This window comes from Globicephala melas, chromosome 10, assembly GCF_963455315.2.
Source record: "Globicephala melas chromosome 10, mGloMel1.2, whole genome shotgun sequence".
NCBI classification, from domain to species: Eukaryota; Metazoa; Chordata; class Mammalia; order Artiodactyla; family Delphinidae; genus Globicephala; species Globicephala melas.
The window spans coordinates 63,653,115-63,672,119 of NC_083323.1; the positions used below are offsets into that span (position 1 = coordinate 63,653,115).

Sequence of the window (19,005 nt, forward strand, 5' to 3'; positions counted from 1 at the left end):
GCTCCGCGGCATGTGCGATCCTCCCAGACCAGGGCTCGAACCCGTGTCCCCTACATTGGCAGGCAGATTCTCAACCACTGCGCCACCAGGGAAGCCCTGCCCTAGTCTTATTTGCAGAAAGCAGTGAGTAGAAAGAGCAATGACCTGGGCTTAAATCTTAGTTTTGCCATACTCTAAGTGTCTGACTTTGAATTGATTAAGCTTCAGTTTCTTAATTTAAAAAAAAGGGCGGATATCTAGTTCATAGAGTTATGAGAATTAAATGAGATAATGTGTGCAGATTTCCTCAGCATAGTGTTCTGCATATAATGGAACCTTATATATGTATATAATGCATATAATAAATCTGAATATGGTACTTTCAAAGTTATTTCAAGCAGCAGTGTGCTGAGCCAGTTCATACTGACTTTTGAGAGCTACTTGCTAAATTTTCAGGCATTTTGCAAGCTGGTTGTTAAGCCATTATTATTATTATTACAGATAATTTGTCTAAACTTACAATTGAATAAAATATATTTATTAAAAATAAAGGTAGTGAATACTAAAAACTCATCTTTTCCTAATTATTTTTATTACATTTTACTATTATCTATGTTCACGAGGTTATTTACATCTTTGTATCTAGATATTCTGTTCTGCTGTTTTCATTATTTTTCCTCTTTGCTTTTCAGTTTGGGAAGTTTCTATTGACATATCTTCAACCTCACTTATTCTTTCCTTCATCATGTCCAGGGTACTGATAAGCCCCTCAGAGGCATTTTTCATTTCTGTTACAGTGTTTTTGATTTCTAGCATTTCCTTTTGCTTCTTATCGAGTTTTCATCTCTCCGCTTCCATCACTCATTTATTCTTGCATGTTATCCACTTTTTCCATTTGAGTCCTTAGCATATTAATCATAGTTTAATTCCTAGTTTTATAATCCCAAAGTGTTTGCCATATATGAGTCTGGTTCTAATGCTTGCTTTGTCTCTTTAGACTGTGTTTTTTGCCTTTTAGCATGCCTTGTAATTTTTTTATAGAAAGTGAGACATGATATATTGGGTAAAAGGAACTGAGGTTCTATGTTTATCTGGCTGGGAGTTAGGCTGTGTTTCCTGTTTGTTATAGCTGTAGGTGTCAGAGGCTAAAATTTCCTCTGATGTCCTTGTCTTTGTCTTCCCTGTTGTCTTTGGGTTTCCCAAGAAACTCCTTCTTTAAAAAAAAAAAAAAAAAAATTAATTAATTATATTTTTGGCTGCATTGGGTCTTCGTCACTGCACGTGGGCTCTCTCTAGTTGCATCATGTGGAGGCCACTCCCACGTTGGTTAGGCTCTGTTAAATAGTTTCCCTTGAGGGAAGGTCTTTGTTAAGGAGAATGGAATGCTGTGGTATATTTCAAAATGGCTACTTTTTCCCTCTCCCTGCTGGAAGGATGAAGGGATTTTTCTCCAATCTTCATAGTAAGACCTGTGGGGCTCCTAGAGGTAAAACTCATGAAAATGTGGGCAACCCCTTAGGCTGGGCCTCCAGGAGTTTTTAAAAAAAATCTTTCAATCTAGTTCAGTCTCCACCAATTAGTCAATTGCCCTTTAAGTATTCCTGTCAGTTGCTGGTTCCAGTAGTAGTTTTTGCTCCTAGTAAGCCATGATTCTGTGTTCTGCCTGTTCTGATATTGCCTGTCTCTCTAGTTTTTGTGGTGGAGATTTGCCCTGTCACTTCAATTCTCTGATGGATCTAAGAAGGGTTATTGATTTTCAGTTTGTTCAGTTTTTTTGTTGTTGTGAGAACAGGAGTGATAATTTCCAAGCTCTTTACATGTCAGATGGGAAACCAGAAGTCCCTGCCTATTGCACCTGTATGGAGGAAATACTATGTGATGGTATGTTCATCTCTTCCCAATTTCATGATCACTGATGTCATATTGGTAGTTTGAAATTTACCACGGTGGGAGAGTTTACACTATAGAAATTGGCAAATACTACAAACAAGGTCTTAATTTGTTTTGTTGATTGTCAAGAAAGTGATCAAGAAAATGTTAATAATGTAGATTAAGTTTAAAAGTGTATCATATCTGTAGCCATTACATTGTCAAAAGCACAAAAAATTGAAATATTTTTGCAGTATTCAAAAACTGTTATCCAATTCAGCAAAGATGTTGCTCAAGTCACTAACAAATAAGTGAAGTTCCAACATAAGTCTCATTGTTTCACTTTCATCTTATTAATGCAAATGAAAATGTCAACCAGAAATCAAAGCTATACAGGCATCCCTCATTTTACTGAACTTTGCCTTACTGCACTTTGCAGATACTGTTTTTTACAAATTGAAGGTTTGTGACAACACTGCATTGAGCAAGTCTACTGGCTCAGACTTTTTTCCAACAGCATCTGCTCACTTTGTGTTTCTGTGTCACATTTTGGTAATTCTCGCAATATTTCTTTTTCATTATTATTATATTTGTTATAGTGATCTGTGGTCAGTGATGCTACTATTGCAAAAAGATTACAACTCACTGAAGGCTCAGATGGTGGTTAGCATTTTTTAGCAACAAAATATATATATATATATATATTTTTAATGAAATCCTTTAGTTTATTTATTTATTTTTGCTGTGTTGGGTCTCCGTTTCTGTGCGAGGGCTTTCTCTAGCTGCGGCAAGCGCCACTCTTCATCGCGGTGCACGGGCCTCTCACTATCACGGCCTCTCTCGTTGCGGAGCACAGGCTCCAGACGCGCAGGCTCAGTAGCTGTGGCTCACGGGCCCAGTTGCTCCGCAGCATGTGGGATCCTCCCAGACCAGGGCTTGAACCCGTGTCCCCTGCACTAGCAGGCAGACCCTCAACCACTGCGCCACCAGGGAAGCCCCCCAAATATTTTTTAATTAAGATGGTAGTTTGCATTTTTTTAGCAACAAACTATTTTTTAATTAAGGTATGTATATTGTTTTCTAGACATAATGCTATTGCACACTTAATAGACTACAGTACACATAACTTCTTATGACTGGGAAACCAAAATATTCGTGTGACTCACTTTATTGCAATATTCGCTTTATTGTGGTGGTCTGGAACTGAACCCACAATATCTTCAAGGTATGCCTGTATTCATTTGTCAAATGGCATCATAGGTTGGTTCTTGATTCAAGAGTTTGGCAAAAGTCAATGAAAGCATTCTGTGAGAATCAGTTGGCTATGAGAAATTTACGATAAAGAATATTGTATATTTTAATTTTTGTAAATTGCATGCTATACATCCTTTCTATCAGTAAATTTTACAATAAACTTATGTAAATATACACATCACTGAACATGGAGTTGGGGATAGTTATGAATAGCACACCATCCTTTCATATTTTAGTTTGGAGACTATATGAATGTTGGGGAGAAACTGTTTTAAAAGTAGTAAATGGTAATGTGTGACATGACTGAAATATGACATTCACAAGCACAAAACAAAAAAGATCAAACCATGGAATATCATCCTGTACCCAGAATAAGTAGCCTTACAAGTGTGAGTTACAGGGAATGGAGTCCTATTTAAAATTTTAAAAAAGGACAGGAAAGTTCCTCTGGTCTAAGATTTTGTCAATTGTTCTTTAAGGGCAATGTATCTGAAAGCTAACATCTTTTACAATAAGCATGTATTGAACACCCACCATACGTCAGATGGTGTTCTGTTCGGGATGACCCTTATGATCACACAGCTAGTTAATACAGTAACTGGGAAATTTTAGGACATTATACTAAGTGAAATAATCCAGTCACAGAAAGACAAATACTGTATGATTCCACTTATACGAAATATCTAAAGTAGTCAAACTCAAAGAAACAGAAAGCAGAATGGGAGTTGTCAGGGCTGGGGGTAGGCGGAAATGGGGAGTTCAATGGGTATAGAGTTTCAGTTTTGCAAAAAGAAAAAGTTGTAGATACCTGTTGCCTAACAATGTGAATATAGTTGACACTACTGAACCATACACTTAAAAGTGGTTGAGATAGTTTAAAAAAAAAAAAAAGAATAGCTGGGCTTTGAAACCAGACCTGAATCAAAAACTCATGTTTAGCAATTATGTAATCACAGCTGCCTACTTTCAAATAATTTCATCTTCAGTCAAAGAATATTTCCTTTCTCTGATTTACACAGGTCCCCCTTTTCTGTATGGCAGGGTAGCAAGCCATTGGCTAGCAGCTGCATTGCCTGAAGCCTGTCAGATACCAGAACGTTTTCTTGGAAGATTGGTACACAGCCACCATCGCAAATTCAAAATGGGGTCATCAATCCAAGAGATTTAGTGGAGAAACAAACACAGGTCAGAGAAATAGGCAAGAGGAGTCTGGGAGAAATAATTTTGGCTGTTTAAAAGACAAAATTCATGATGACATAACTGAGAACGTGCTTTTCTATTAAAAGAAAAAAGTCTGTCATGGAAGAGGTTTGAAATCATAATATTTTTAATGTTATAACTTGAAGTATTTTTTCCTGAATTCTTACAGAGTAAAACAGAGCTAAAGCTAATTATAGGCAGTATATGGCAGAGGAGGGCCTGGAGTGGAAGAAAATACTTCTGAGAATGAATTAGAATCAAACTGAGTGGGAACAGCCATGTCTAGAAGTGACAAAACTCAAAATATTTATTATAAAAGACAAAAGATTCTAATATTACCCAAATTTAATCAAGGTGAATAGACTGTTCCAGAAAAGCAAGAGTACAGCTTGCTAGAATGGAAAGAACAATGGAATCAGACTTGATTTTAAAATCTACACTGATAAGTGGTGTAGTGTAGGACAAACTACTTAATCTTCCCAAGGTTGTTTCTCTACTGTAGGTTGTTGTGAGCAGTTGTTTGACAAACACTTATTGACTACTAGGGCCAGGACTGACTGCGTAGGTGCTAGGGATACAAAAATGAAGATAGTATTGTACTTGCCGTCAACTTCAATATAATATAATAAATATTATGAGAAAATCTACTGAATGTTTTCTACGTGCCCAGTACTAATATAAATGCTTTAAACTCATTAAATCTTCATTTAAACCTTTTCAGAAACTAAACCACATGTACTACACCATTTACAAGAGGCACAGAGAAGTTAAGTATCTTGCCTAGGATCAAACAGCCCTCAAAACAGCTGGGATTCATCTTGACAGGTGGCAGGAATTTACAAATCTGTGCATGCGCAGGGTGGGAGTGGAAGCTTTCCACCCGTAAGGAGTTCACCCGTTCGTAAAATAGGGATTAAAATATCACTACCTCTTGGGGTTGTATCAATTAAATGAGATAGTATATTTGAGTCAGCATTGTGGTAAGCACTAAATTATTTCCATTAATTTCATTTTATTCCTTTAAGTTGTCCACCGTGGCGAAGGAATGTTTTCAAGGCTTTAGCTACATATTGCAACGCGGCTTTTCAAATGGGTAATTTATACTGCTACCAACAGTGCGAGAGCTTTCCAGTTGCTTTATGTTCTAATATACGGTAGGGCTACTCTCTTTGATTACTTTTCTCAGTTTTTGACAGTCTCACCCCTTTTCTCTGTTAAGTTCGCCATCTGCCCAGTTTTATACCGTCACCTACGTCACAAGCGAAGTTCTCCGAGGAACCGCCCAGCGGCGCGTGAGCGGACGCCGCATTCAGCTCTGCTCAGCGCGCGAAGGCAGAACCCAGTTCTCGCGGGAAGAGCCGTGGTTTATTTTTGAACGAGAACTCCTAACCGCACCTTGCCTCTCAAGGGTCACATGACTGGCGCCTGTGTCCTCGACGCAAGGTGTTTCCTGCTGCCTGTTAACTCGGCTGCAGAGTGACCCGAGGTCCGTTCCGGAAGTGGATTCTTTAACTTAGCAACCCGTCGGCGGAAGCGTGTCACAATCCAGCCGTCCTCCCCTGGCGGAAGTTTGTCACGTCGCAGTTGTCTCCGTACAGCGGAAGTGTGTCGCCGCTTAGGTGACGCTGGGAAGTGCTTGCAGCCGCCGCCGCTGCCTTTTGGTTGAAGCACTATGGAGGGAGAGAGAAAGAACAACAATAAACGGTGGTATTTTACTCGAGAACAGCTGGAAAATAGCCCATCCCGTCGTTTTGGCCTGGACCCCGATAAAGAACTTTCTTATCGCCAGCAGGCGGCCAATCTGCTCCAGGACATGGGCCAACGTCTTAACGTGTATCCTTGCGGCCTAGGCCTTCGGCCTTGGAGTAGGTCCCGCCCTGTTTGGGCGTCCAGGCTTCAAGGTCTGTCAGACAGAAGGGAAGAGGGTGGGCAGGGACTGGATGTCTAGTTAGGAGAGCCTACGATGGGGCGAACTGAAGTTAAGTGTTCGCTGGAGGGAAGCGAGGCCGAGTTAATTTCCCGCTCGCTCACCCGTGCCATCAGCCTTGCTGGGAACGCGTATCCTTTCCGCTTTGTGTTTTAACTCCTCTTCCTCGTAGTCTGTTTTCGGTGTGTTCTGATCTCCTACTCCGGTGACTTCGAGATTCTGCTTTTCTACTATGCCCTAGGGATCTGGTGGAGATTTCACTGTTGATGGCTGCCTCTTGAACTTAGTGTGTAAAGAGAGTTTTGAGAAATTTCGATACCTGAAGGTCTTATAAAGAGAGTGGTCTAGAATTAATGCCCCAGCTTTGGCTTAAAATCCGTTCCTTCCCCTTACTAGTTGTTTAAGAAACCTGTCGAATTCTTGGTTTTCTTGTCTGTAAAATGGGGGCGATAACTCATGAATTTGATTTCTGTGCCCAACACAGTGCTTGGCACTCATATGTTAAAGTAGCTACTGTTAAGAGTTTTATAGCATTTCAGAGGAAGGAAGGATGTCAGTGTAGATTTGTAGGGATGTAGACCTACAGATCTAATGTTCTAAAAAACCTTTTATAAAATACTGTGTTTTAAAGTTACTCAGAGTGCTAATGTATATTCGTTTTCCTCATATTTCAAAGATTTAGTGATTTTTTTTCCCCTTTAAGTGTTTTTGTTTGTCAGAAAACCTCATTTTGTAGCAGAGAAAGCTATATAAAGTTCTTTCCACTCAGGAAATGAAAACTTATTCTTGGGTGCAGCTTCCATTTAAATGTGTTGCTGGCTGTATGTTTGTGTCTTAAGGTTGTGCTCACTTCAAAAGTGGTGTCCTCTTTGGTGCCTGTATCCAGTTTGTTTCCTAAGCATCCAGTCAGTACTGAGTTAAACCTTTTTTTAAAAAATTCTGTTTCAGTGCATCCTAGCACTTTCCTTTTTACATGTGTGTTATTAAGGTTGTTGCCATTGTGGTACTGTCTCATCTCTGTATATCCCACATTGTTTTCTGAGGTCTTTATAATAAGACATTCAAAAGTTTCTCTTTTCAAGGGAACCCTTGTACACTGTTGGTGGGAGTGTAGCTTGGTGCAGTCACTGTGGAAAACAGTATGGAGGTTTCTCAAAAAGCTAAAAATAGAACTGCTGTTTGACCCAGCAATTCCACACCTGGGTATATATCTGAAAAAAACAAAAACACATATTTGAAAATATACATGCACCCCAGTGTTCATAGCAGCATTATTTATAATTGCCAAGGTATGGAAGCAACCTGAATGTTCATTGAAGGATGAATGGATAAGGAAGATGTATATATACACAATGGAATACTACTCAGCCATAAAAAAGAGTGAAATAATGCCATTTGCAGCAACATGGATGGGCCTAGAGATTATCATACTAAGTGAAGTAGTCAGAGAAAGACAAATATCGTGTGATATCATTTATATGTGGAACCTAAGAAATACAACAAACTAGTGAAAACAAAAAGGCATATTCACAGATATAGAGAACAGACTAGTGGTTACCAGTGGGGAGAGAAGGGAGGGGCAAACTACTGGCTGTAAGTTAGGCTATAAGGATTTATTGCACAACAAGGGACTGTAGCCAATATTTTGTAATAACTGGAAATGGAGCTCTTTAAAAATTAAAAGCAGAAAAAATGTTTTTCTTTTTAGTGAGTATCAAATAACTCACTGAATGAATATCAAATCATAGTGTTTCTGGTCCCAGGGATCACCTTATGAGTGCCAGAGAGAAGTAGAACTGAAAAGGTAATTGCTGGAGCTTAGAAGGTGAGGAGATAAGTGGAGACATACCTAGGGGGCAGATCAGGGAGAGTGTTGTAAATCATTTGAAGAGATATCCTGTGCAAGTATATCGCCTTGGCAGGATTTTCAGTAGGCAAGTAACAGGTTTAGGTCTTATATAGTTTTGTTCATATTCCTTCTTGATCCACATGCTGAGAAGCTTTGCTTGTTTATTAATTCAGCAACTTTATAGTGAATATCTGTTACATATAAGACAGTGTGTTAAGTGTCAATTGGAAGTTAATTGATGAAAGAACAGATTTGCTTTTTAATTCTTAGAGGAAAGTATGATTTTCTTTCTTTTTTTTAAAGTTGAAGTATAGATGTACAACGTTATGTTAGTTTCAGGTGTACAGCAAAGTGATTCAGTTATACATATGTATACATAGTCTTTTTTTTTTTTTTTGCCACACCACACAGCTTGTGGGCACTTAGTTCCCCGACCAGTGATTGAACCCAGGCCCACGGCAGTGAAAGCACTGAGTCCTAACCACTGGACTGCCAGGGAATTCCCTACATATTCTTTTTCATATTCTTTTCCATTATGGTTTATTACAGGATATTGAATATAGTTCCCTGTGCTATACAGTAGGACCTTGTTGTTTATTATATATATAGTCATTTGTATCTGCTAATCCCAAACTTCTAATTTATCCCTTTTCCCCCTTTGCTAACCATAAGTGTGATTTTTGGGTCTGTGAGTTTGTTTCTGTTTCATAAATGAGTTCATTTGTGTCATGTTTTAGATTCCACATTTAAGTGATATCATATGGTATTTGTCATTCTCTTTCTGACTGACTTAATATGATAATCTCTAGGTCCATCCATGTTGCTGCAAATGGCATTATTTCATTCTTTTTTATGGCTGAGTAGTATTCCATTCTGTATATATACACTACATCTTTATCCATTCATCTGTTGATGGACATTTAGGTTGTTTCCATGCCTTGGCTATTGTAAATAGTGCTGCTATGAACATTGGGGTGCATGCACCTTTTCTTTCTTTTTTTTTTAAAAATTTATTTATTTATTTTTGTCTGTGTTGGGTCTTCGTTGCTGCGTGCGGGCTTTCTCTTGTTTCGGTGAGTGGGGGCTATTCTTCGTTGAGGTGTGCAGGCTTCTCATTGCGCTGGCTTCTCTTGTTGCGGAGCACGGGCTCTAGGTGCGCGGGCTTCAGTAATTGTGGTGCGTGGGCTCAGTAGCTGTGTCTCGTGGGCTCTAGAGCGCAGGCTCAGTAGTTGTGGCACACGGGCTTAATTGCTTCACGGCATGTGGGAATCTTCCTGGACCAGGGCTCGAACCAGTGTCCTCTGCATTGGGAGGCAGATTCTTAACCACTGCTCCACCAGGGAAGTCCCTATTTTTAGTTTTTTAAGGAACCTCCATACTATTTTTCATAGCGGCTGCATCAATTTGCATTTCCACTAAGAGTGTAGGAGGTGTCCCTTTCTCCACACCCCTGAGAGGTAAGTATGATTTTCATTTAGGGGCATCCACTGTGCTTGGCTGCATGGTCCTTTTGGGAGGATATAGAGGTTGTATTTTTGGGAATTGTACTGCCTGTCTGTTTTGGGACCTTAACTTGAACATTTTAGCTCACAATTGACCATCAACACTGCTATAGTATACATGCATCGATTCTACATGATTCAGTCCTTTACACAGTTCCATCGAAATGTAAGTATAATTTTTATATATGGTGTAATCCTTTTGTGATTAATCTCAACTTCATATTTCTTTTATGGTTGATCTTTGCTGCTGAACTGGGATTTGAAGTTTAGAGTTTATGATTGATCACTTTCATTGTGTGTCACACTGCTGTTCTGAATCCAGCCTTCTAGTTTTCCTGTGAAGTGTCTAGCTAGTTGTTTAGCTTTAGTGCATCCTTAGAGTAGGTGGATTCTCTAATAAAATAGATTATTGAACATTTAAACTTAACGTCTTTGGATTGGGAGAGTAGCATTAAAGGGGGGTAGCATTACACTTAATTTAAGTGTGATTTTTGAAATGTTTAATAATAATATGGGCACAAGAAAACAAGTGAATGTTAAGTCATTTACATTTTCTAAAAACCTTTGATAAAATTCCCATCAATGACCAGTTCGAAGGGGAAGGTGTGTTATGTGATAACTGGGGGATGACTTTTAAGACAGAAAAAAGAAAATAATAGTAATAAAGGGATTTTTTTTTTTCTGGACAGAATTGTAAATAGTGCTATTTTCAGTTTTGCTACCTGAAATGGTCCTATTTAACATTATTGTAAATGACTTGGAAGCGAGTGCATAGTGATATCCCAGTTGCAGGTAAGCTTATATTTGTTTAATAAAATCACAAGGTAATAGGGCTAAACTTGAACACTTCATATGGATTTGTGAGTCAAATATTTCATTATTTTTTTAAGAAAAGGTTACGTTTTGAGAAAAGGTGTTTCAGACTTTTCCTTAGGATGATAGTTTTTTTTTTTTTTAATAAATTTATTTATTTTTGGCTGCATTGGGTCTTCATTGCTGCGCTCAGGCTTTCTCTAGTTGTGGCGAGCGGGGGCTACTCTTCGTTACGGTGTGTGGGCTTCTCGTTGCGATGGCTTCTCTTGTTGTGGAGCACGGGCTCTAGGTGCCCAGGCTTCAGTAGTTGTGGCTCGTGGGCTCTAGAGCACAGGCTCAGTAGTTGTGCACGGGCTTAGTTGCTCCACGGCATGTGGGATCTTCCCGGACCAGGGCTCAAGCCCATGACCCCTGCATTGGCAGGCAGATTCTTAACCACTGTGCCACCAGGGAAGTCCCAGGATGATAGGTTTTGAATTTTTATGCCATAGGAAGAGAAACTGGAAAGTTAGATATTGCTCTTGTAGGATATTGGTGGACTCAGTATTGGGAATAATTGCACAGGAAACCCTTTAGAGTGTGGATTAACTATTCCCAATTTTTGCTGATTATTCAATCAGTTGGGCTGTCTCCTACCCTTAACCTCCCTACCTCCTCTGATTGCAAGGAACACACTCTTAATAAGAGAGAGAGAAGCATTTAATGAGGCTGTCTGATAGCTCTAGAATAGAAAGTAGTGGATAAAGAACGGAATTTGAAGAGGAAGTCCATAGTTGTCTTGCCCATTATGAAAGTTTTCTACATTTCTTTTATTATGGTAAAGGTTTGAAATCCAGGGTGAACTACATCTCAAATCAATTTGTCCACTCTATGCATATGTATGTGTGTGTGTATGTATATTTCCCCTATTTTTACCTTTTAAATTATATCTTGTTTTATTTTCTATGCATTTATCTTAGCAAGGACAGAGACTCACTTTTCTGTGTATCCTCTAAAGCACTTTCAGTAAACTTGTTGAATGAATGAATGATCTGGTAATTATCCAATATAAAGAGATTCTTCTGGAGTTTATGACCTTTTCCAAAATCCAATGATTTTTTTTTTTTTTTTTTTTTTTGCGGTACGCGGGCCTCTCACTGTTGTGGCCTCTCCCGTTGCGGAGCACAGGCTCTGGACGCGCAGGCTCAGCGGCCATGGCTCATGGGCCCAGGTGCTCCGCGGCATGTGGGATCTTCTTGGACCGGGGCACGAACCTGCGTCCCCTGCATCGGCAGGCGGACTCTAAACCACTGCGCCACCAGGGAAGCCCCAGTGATTCTTTTAGTTTGAGGTTATTGGTCCTCTTTAGAGAATTGATTTTAGGTACATTCTGGAATTAACAGATGAAAAATATCACTCCTTTAGTATGTTAATTCTAAGGGTTTAGCTGTGATGAGTCCAAATTCAAATTTGAAGGGACTTAATACATTGTTGTGGCATTGAAATGTAGTATGTAGTGTGAAGTGCTCATACATTTTTCTTGTTATTTTTTCTTATTACAAAGGTAGTAAGTGCTCATGGTAAAAACTAAAACAGTACAGTAATGTGTAAGGCAGAAAGTGAAAGCTCTTCTGTAATCCCATCCTCCAGAAGTAGTAACCTTTGATAAACATTTTGGTAATAGTGTCTCAGACATTTTTCTGTGCATATAGTACCAGCATTTATGTATTTCTATAAAATCACTTCTTACTGTACCACTCTTACACAATTGCCTTTATTGCTTAACAGTATGTATGTATTGGACATTTTCTTATTGTTTTCTCATTTTAAGTGGCCACATAGTATTTATTTGAGTAGTTACTATAATTTATTTTACCAGCTCTCTATTGGTGGATATTGGGGTTGTTTATAGTTTATTGTATTATAAATAATGTTACATAAGTTAGTCTGGTACATATATCATGCATTTATATGACTATTTTATAAATTCCTATAGGTGGAATTGCTGTGTCCAAGGGTATGCATTTAAAAGTTTTTTTGTGTCAGTTTGCTCTACTGAAAGATTATATCAACATACATTGTTTCTAGCACTGTGGGGGAGGGTTCTTTCCTCTGCATCCTCACTAACAACAAATACTCATTACTTCAAGAAATATTAAGTTCTAACTACTTGTCAAGCACTAGGGCTAGAGTGGTGAGCAAGATAGTGGAAGCCCTAAGTTATTTTCTTAATTTACATTTCTTCAATTAGTGAAGTTGAACTTCTGATGCCTATTGGTCATTGTTCTTGTGAAATTGAAGAATTATCTGTTGTTTCTTTTTGCCCCTGTTTTATTTTTTTTGATTTTCTCATTTAAATGAGCTCTTTATATATCAGAACCGTATGTCATGTGCTGTGAATACTTTTTTCGTTTTGTTGTAACTCTTCGTTTATAGTGTTTTCAAGCCTAGAGTTCTTGCCTTTTTAAAAAAATTTTAAAATTTTTGTTGAGGTATAACATAAAGTAAAGCCCAAAAGTCTGAGGTTTGCAGCATGATTACTTTTTGCATTATATATACATAACCATCATTCATTTCCAATACCTTGGAAGGTAGAGAAGCTGTCTTTTGATTGAAATAAACTTTATTTCTTAGCAGACATGATTAAATGACTGGTTTATTCTCACTTAAATCCTGGCATTGCATTTACTCTCTTTTTGAGAAGAAATTCAACCTCATTAATTGAATTTCTGTAGGTACTGTCCTAAAAGTTTTCAAGTGGGGGAATGTAAAAGTAGTGGTGAGCAACTTGGTGTGTGTGTATTTATTCTGTATTTTATAATATTTGATATACAGGTGTTGTCTTTTAATAGCTGACAAATTTGGGTGTATATTATTCTCATTAGCTGACTCTTAAAAGGTCAAGTTTAGTGGTTAAGAGGATGGGCTCTGGAGTCAGACTTGTCTGGATGCAGATCCTTGCTGCACTGCCTACCAGCTATATGCCTTTGAGCAAGTTACCATACGCCTCAGTTTTCTCATCTCTTTGGGGTCAATAATAGTGCCTACCTCATAGAGTAGTTAGTAGGATATAGGTGAATTAATTTACAAAGTGTCTGCATATAGCAAACAAATAAGTATTAGCTAGCATTATTATTGTTCTTTTAAAATGGAGAAAATCTTATACTCCTACCTGGAATTCCTCTGGGAAACTGCCTTTGATGGGAAAATAGTTTGATAAGCTAGCTTGGTATATGATTCCATGAGGAGCTATGAGTATTTATATGGTTGATTGGACAAAAAGGAGGTTGAAATTTATCTCTTGTGGTCTTTCACTTAACAGATATTATCTTGCCTTGTAAGCCATTGTTTGTATATCATATTTTAGTTAGATTCTTTCAAATATATTTTTAGCCTCTTGAAAGCAAAGTTGTAGGCTTAAAATCTTAAGTGTTGTCTCTGAGTTGTCCTTTTCCTTTTCCCCTGTGTCCAATCAGTTATAAAGTCCCGTTAATTTTTATAGTGGTACCATTTTTTCTTCCCCTGTAAATATATATTGTCATCATAAAGTTAAAAGAGGACAGGGACTTCCCTGGTGGTGCAGTGGTTTAGAATCCACCTTCCAATGCAGGGGATGTGGGTTCGATCCCTGGCCTGGAAGATCCCACATTGCCACGGAGCAACTAAGCCTGTGCGCCACAACTAGTGAGCCCATGCACCACAACTACTGAAGCCCGTGCGCCTAGAGCCCATGCTCCACAACAAGAGAAGCCAGCGCAATGAGAAGCCTGTGCACCGCAACGAAGAGTAGCCCTTGCTCACCACAACTAGAGAAAAAAGCCCATGTGCAGCCACAAAGACCCAATGCAGCCAAAAAAAAAAAAAAAATTGAAAGAGGACAGATTAAAGGAGAAAGTGATGGTTTCCCTATAACTCGGTGTTCAGAGATAATCCTGTTAACGTTTTGGTGTATATTCCATTAGAATTTTTTTCTCTGTATGCAAATACATATATTTACTGAAAACCTATTTGTTTTCCAAGGTGAAAGCTGGGTTTCTTTTTTACTTTATTTCTACTGCTAGTGCCTACTCTAAACTTTATTTCCTAATGCCTGTGTTATCATTATTGTTGTTTTAATATTTATTTGTTTATTTTATTCATTTATTTGGTTGTGCCGGGTCTTACTTAGTTGTGGCAGGCAGCCTCCTTAGTTGGGGCATGCATGTGGGCTCTAGTTCCCCGACAAGGGATCGAACCTGGGCCCATTGCATTGGGAGCACGGAGTCTTAACTACTGTGCCACCAGGGAAGTCCCTGCCTGTATTATTAAAATTTTCTCTTTAATAAAATTAACTTTTAATGTATCTATCCTTTCCTTTTAGTACCACCTACCACTGGATTAACCTTTCCAAATATTTCTTAAACTCTGCATTTTTTAATCTAAAATCTGTAGTGTCACTCTCTTCTTAAAAATCTTTTGTGTCCCACATCACTTTATATCTTTTAACTAAACTACTCAGTTTAGTGTTCAAAATGTGCTTTATGCCCCGATTTCTCACACATTTGTTCGTGCCCATTTTCCTCTGGTTTTTCTTTGTTTATCCTAAGGTCTAGTAGAATATATGTAGCAAGCTCCATATATAACTGCAACAAATATGAAGGAAGAGAATTGTTATTCTGAATTGAATTTGTGGAGAAAAATCTATTCTAGCAAAGTATAACAGATAACTGCAGGGATACAAATAAGTGTTAGAATGCATGTCAGTTCTACTCAGTAAATAGATATTTCACTTTTATAAAATTATTTGTTGCTTTCTTTAACTCCTGGTGAATTGTAGTTCATGCCATTGCCATCTTTGATTCACTGAAATATTCTTAAGGTTCTAGAGACGTTGTGCTTCCTGAGGTTTCCCAGATCACCAGGCTATGTTTATGTCCTATTGCTCTAATTTCTTGTTTAGTGTCTGAGTTTTCTGTCTGCTTGTGTATTGGCTTGACTTTTTTATTTTGGCTGTGCTTCGAGGCTTACAGTATCTTAGTTCCCCAACCAGGGATGGAACCCCGGTCCTGGCAGTGAGAGTGCCAAGTCCTAACCACTGGACCGCCAGGGAATTCCCTGGCTTGACTTTTTTTTCCCCCCTCTAAGTACCTTCTACTTATAAGCTGTTGAATATAATACTATACTTTGAATTCTTTTTTAAAGATTTGTGCTCCTCTCCATATGTAAGTATAATTGAGGTAATTCGCATACAATAAATTTCCTCCTTTGGGTGTACAATTCACTGGTTCTTAGTATATTCAGAGTTGGGCAACCATCACCATGATCTAATTTCAGAGCATTTACATCACCCCAGAAAGAAACCCCTCATGCTTTAGCAGTCACTCCCATTCCTCTCTTCTCCCAGCCCCTGGCAACCACTAATCTACTTCTGTCTCCATGGATTTGCTGATTCTGGACATTTCAGTTTACTCCTTTAAAAAAAGTATATAGAGTGCTTTGATAAAACTTAATAATCTCATTTTAAATAGAAAGCTGTCTATTTACATCTAGTGGTTTCTTGAATAGGTAGCTTTTAATGAGAGTTTGTTGAAGGATTGGTTTTCAGAAGTGGACGTGGTTAATGGATAGGAGAGGAGAAGATAATTAAGTAGAGGAGGAGAAAGCATAAACAAGAGGTGACGAAGTTGAGGTAAGCAAAGAAGTTGGTTTAAGACTTAGTTCTTTTTTAGATCTACCTTACTCTAGAAATAAACAAATAATAAATGTGATTTATTTTCTCTTCATCCAGTCTGTGGCTCCAGCAGCCTTATTTTTAGCAGCCAAAGTAGAGGAGCAGCCCAAAAAATTGGAACACGTCATCAAGGTAGCACATGCTTGTCTCCATCCACAGGAATCACTTCCTGATACTAGGAGTGAGGTAGGGGATTAATTACACACATCTGTTTTTCTTAATTTATTTTGATCATAACTTAGTTTTTTAACTTTGATTTACTGAAGTCTGAATTGGGGCTGTTAAAGCAACTTTTAGTGTTTGTTTTTTCCTTAACAAAAACATCACAGAAATTTATGGCAAAAGTTAATTGTATTCATTCTGGTAAAATTGGAAAATGCAGAAAAAGAAGAAAATATATTACCTAGATGTAATTTGTACCACAGATATATAAATGAACCAGTATTTCCAGCTTCTTTTCTATGAGTAGCTACACATGTATATATTTTATACCTGCTTTTTTCACTTACTGTATGCCAAATATTTTCCCATCAATTCTCTGCTTCCTTTAAATATTGATATCGTATTTTGTCATATACATACATATATTTTAACCATTTTCTCTTAAGATAATTTCCAGCTTTTAACCACTATAATATCACTATGAAGAAAATTCTTTTAGATTTTTTGTTAATGAATTTTTTTTAAGTGAATCTTGTCACTGGTGCATGTGTGCTTAACTTTTTAAGAAATTACAAGTATGCTCATTATAAAAGAACCCAAACACTAAAGAATCATTTAAAGTCAAAGGTAAAGCTCATCTCCCCTCCTTCTCCTAGGAGGATACTGCTGATTACAGTTCAGATATATATTCTTCCACACCTTTATCCTATGTGTATACATACAGCTTTTTTCCCTTTCCATCCTTCCTTGACCTTCTAAAGAAGGGAAACTCTCCTGGCTTTAGAAATCAGTGATTGGGGAATGATGAGTTTGGAGAAAAATTATGGATTTCTGTTACTAGATTATTTGTCTGTTACAGTGGGTGCATGAGTCATCCATTATCAAATTAAGTGGAATTGTGTGTTCTTCTGATCATATTGGGCAAAGTGGTTGTGGGGACGGTTTGTTTTGATAATAGCCCTTTATTATGTAAATTAAGTGTTTTGCATAGTAGTGTCTTGACTTACTTTGTTTTCTCTTTGGGCTGCACCAGTAGTTTTGTTGAAGAGCTGTTGGTCTGGACTTTTATTTACGTTAGAGACTAGTAACTGCCACTGGTCTATAGAATTGACCAAATAAAATTTTATTTTAACAAAATAAAGCAAAAAATAAAATCCCTACTTTATTTTTTTTTCTTTCAAGTATATTTACATGACTTCTCACCTGAGTCTCTCTTATGAGGTGACTAGGAGAATATACTTTCTTCACTATATGGAAAGGGGAACTAGCATAGTTTAAGTCCTTACTGGACTTATTCAAGATCATAAAGTTCAGTGGAAAGTTAGCAGCAACATAAGTCTCTTAACTCCTGGCTCAAATCTCATTCTCCTAGAGTTCTAGACCAGTGCTGTCCAATAGAAATATAGGGGAAGTCACATATGTAATTAAATATTTTAAACTTTTCATTAAGCTTTATATAAAAATCTTTACTTAAAAAAATTAAGATTAATTTTAATATGTTATATTTTATATATTATTTTCTTTAACACCAAAATATAGTCATTTCAGCATATAATCAATTTTAAAACATTATTAATGAAGTGGTTTACATTATTATTTCTTAACTAAGTCTTCACAATTCAGTGTGTATTCTACACTCATAACACATTTCAAGTGCTCGATAGCCATGTGTGGATAGTGGCTACAGTAATGGCCAGTACAAATCTGAAAGAATTTTTTGTTTGTCCCCTTTTCCTTTGAACCCATTTATGAATTGTAAAAATCTAGCATTACTCCAAAAGGAAGGTTTAACAGGAGTCAAATGTTTGAGATTGCCTATTGCCTGTAGGATTCTGTCTACATCATATGAACTTTAGAACCTAAAATGTCAGTCTGAAAATGAACTAGATCTCTGGTGCTTTTTCTGTAGCCATTTATAAATAAAGTGACATCTCTCACTATACCACTTTTTTTTTTTTTTTTTAAGGAGAATCTGTTAGGAATAAGGGTTAATTTCAGTTCCTACTCTCCCTCATAACCCCACCCTTGCCTTTTGAGGCTTTCATTTCCCTTGGAGGTTGTTAGAATTTGCCTACACTTTATATATTATATATTGTATCTTTTTGGGGAATAATTTGTCTTCTCACCTGCAGGCTTACCTGCAACAAGTTCAAGATCTGGTGATATTAGAAAGCATAATTCTGCAGACTTTAGGTAAGTTTATTTTCCTTTAAAACATTAAAGAAATATGTACATAATGTAATGATTTTAAAATTTGCAAAATAGGAAATAGGAAGAGAATTTCTTGGGAAGGTTTTTGCACATTTTAGAGGTCATTTAACCCTGGCTTATACCACAGAGAGAATGCAGGCACGGCTGACCTTTGAAATAGCAGTTAGCAGGGGTTTTTTGTTTGTTTGTTTTATATTCTAGGATTCATGATTTGCTTGTTAAGATTTGGCAGTTTTTAACTTTCTGATAAATAATGGCAGAAACTATCTAAACAACTTTTTTTTCTTCCATGGATTTTTATAGTCTGCTTGTCATTATATTTAGATAACAGCATTTGTTTTTAAAATTGATAATCAGTGTTCAGAACAGTGGAGTGGAGGTGGAGGAATTCAAGCTATAGCAGTTGATGGGCTAAAGATCTGATGATGTTCTGCTATTATCTATTATTTTCATCAAAGAGACTGCCTTTAAAAGCTTAGCAAATATGGAAAATAAAGATTTTCTAGTTCTTTTGGGCTATCATTTTTCTCTTTAGGTAGGGGAGTATTTC

The 19,005-nt window shown here is 37.4% G+C and overlaps 1 protein-coding gene across 2 annotated transcripts in view; it reads left to right on the forward strand.

Moving 5' to 3' along the window:
- Nucleotides 1-5,846: 5,846 nt before the first annotated feature.
- Nucleotides 5,847-19,005, forward strand: part of CCNT1 (cyclin T1) — a 28,576-nt gene continuing 15,417 nt past the window's right edge. Inside the window, exons 1-4 of one of the 2 annotated variants that reach the window (XM_030835240.2) lie at nucleotides 5,847-6,135; nucleotides 9,665-9,746; nucleotides 16,140-16,268; nucleotides 18,377-18,437. In XM_030835240.2, coding sequence (XP_030691100.1) covers nucleotides 5,975-6,135; nucleotides 9,665-9,746; nucleotides 16,140-16,268; nucleotides 18,377-18,437 — 433 coding nt within the window. In that variant the 5' untranslated portion in view covers nucleotides 5,847-5,974. Of the gene's footprint in view, nucleotides 6,136-6,210; nucleotides 6,361-9,664; nucleotides 9,747-16,139; nucleotides 16,269-18,376; nucleotides 18,438-19,005 lie in introns of those variants that run through there. The other variant, XM_060305746.1, reaches the window with a different exon arrangement.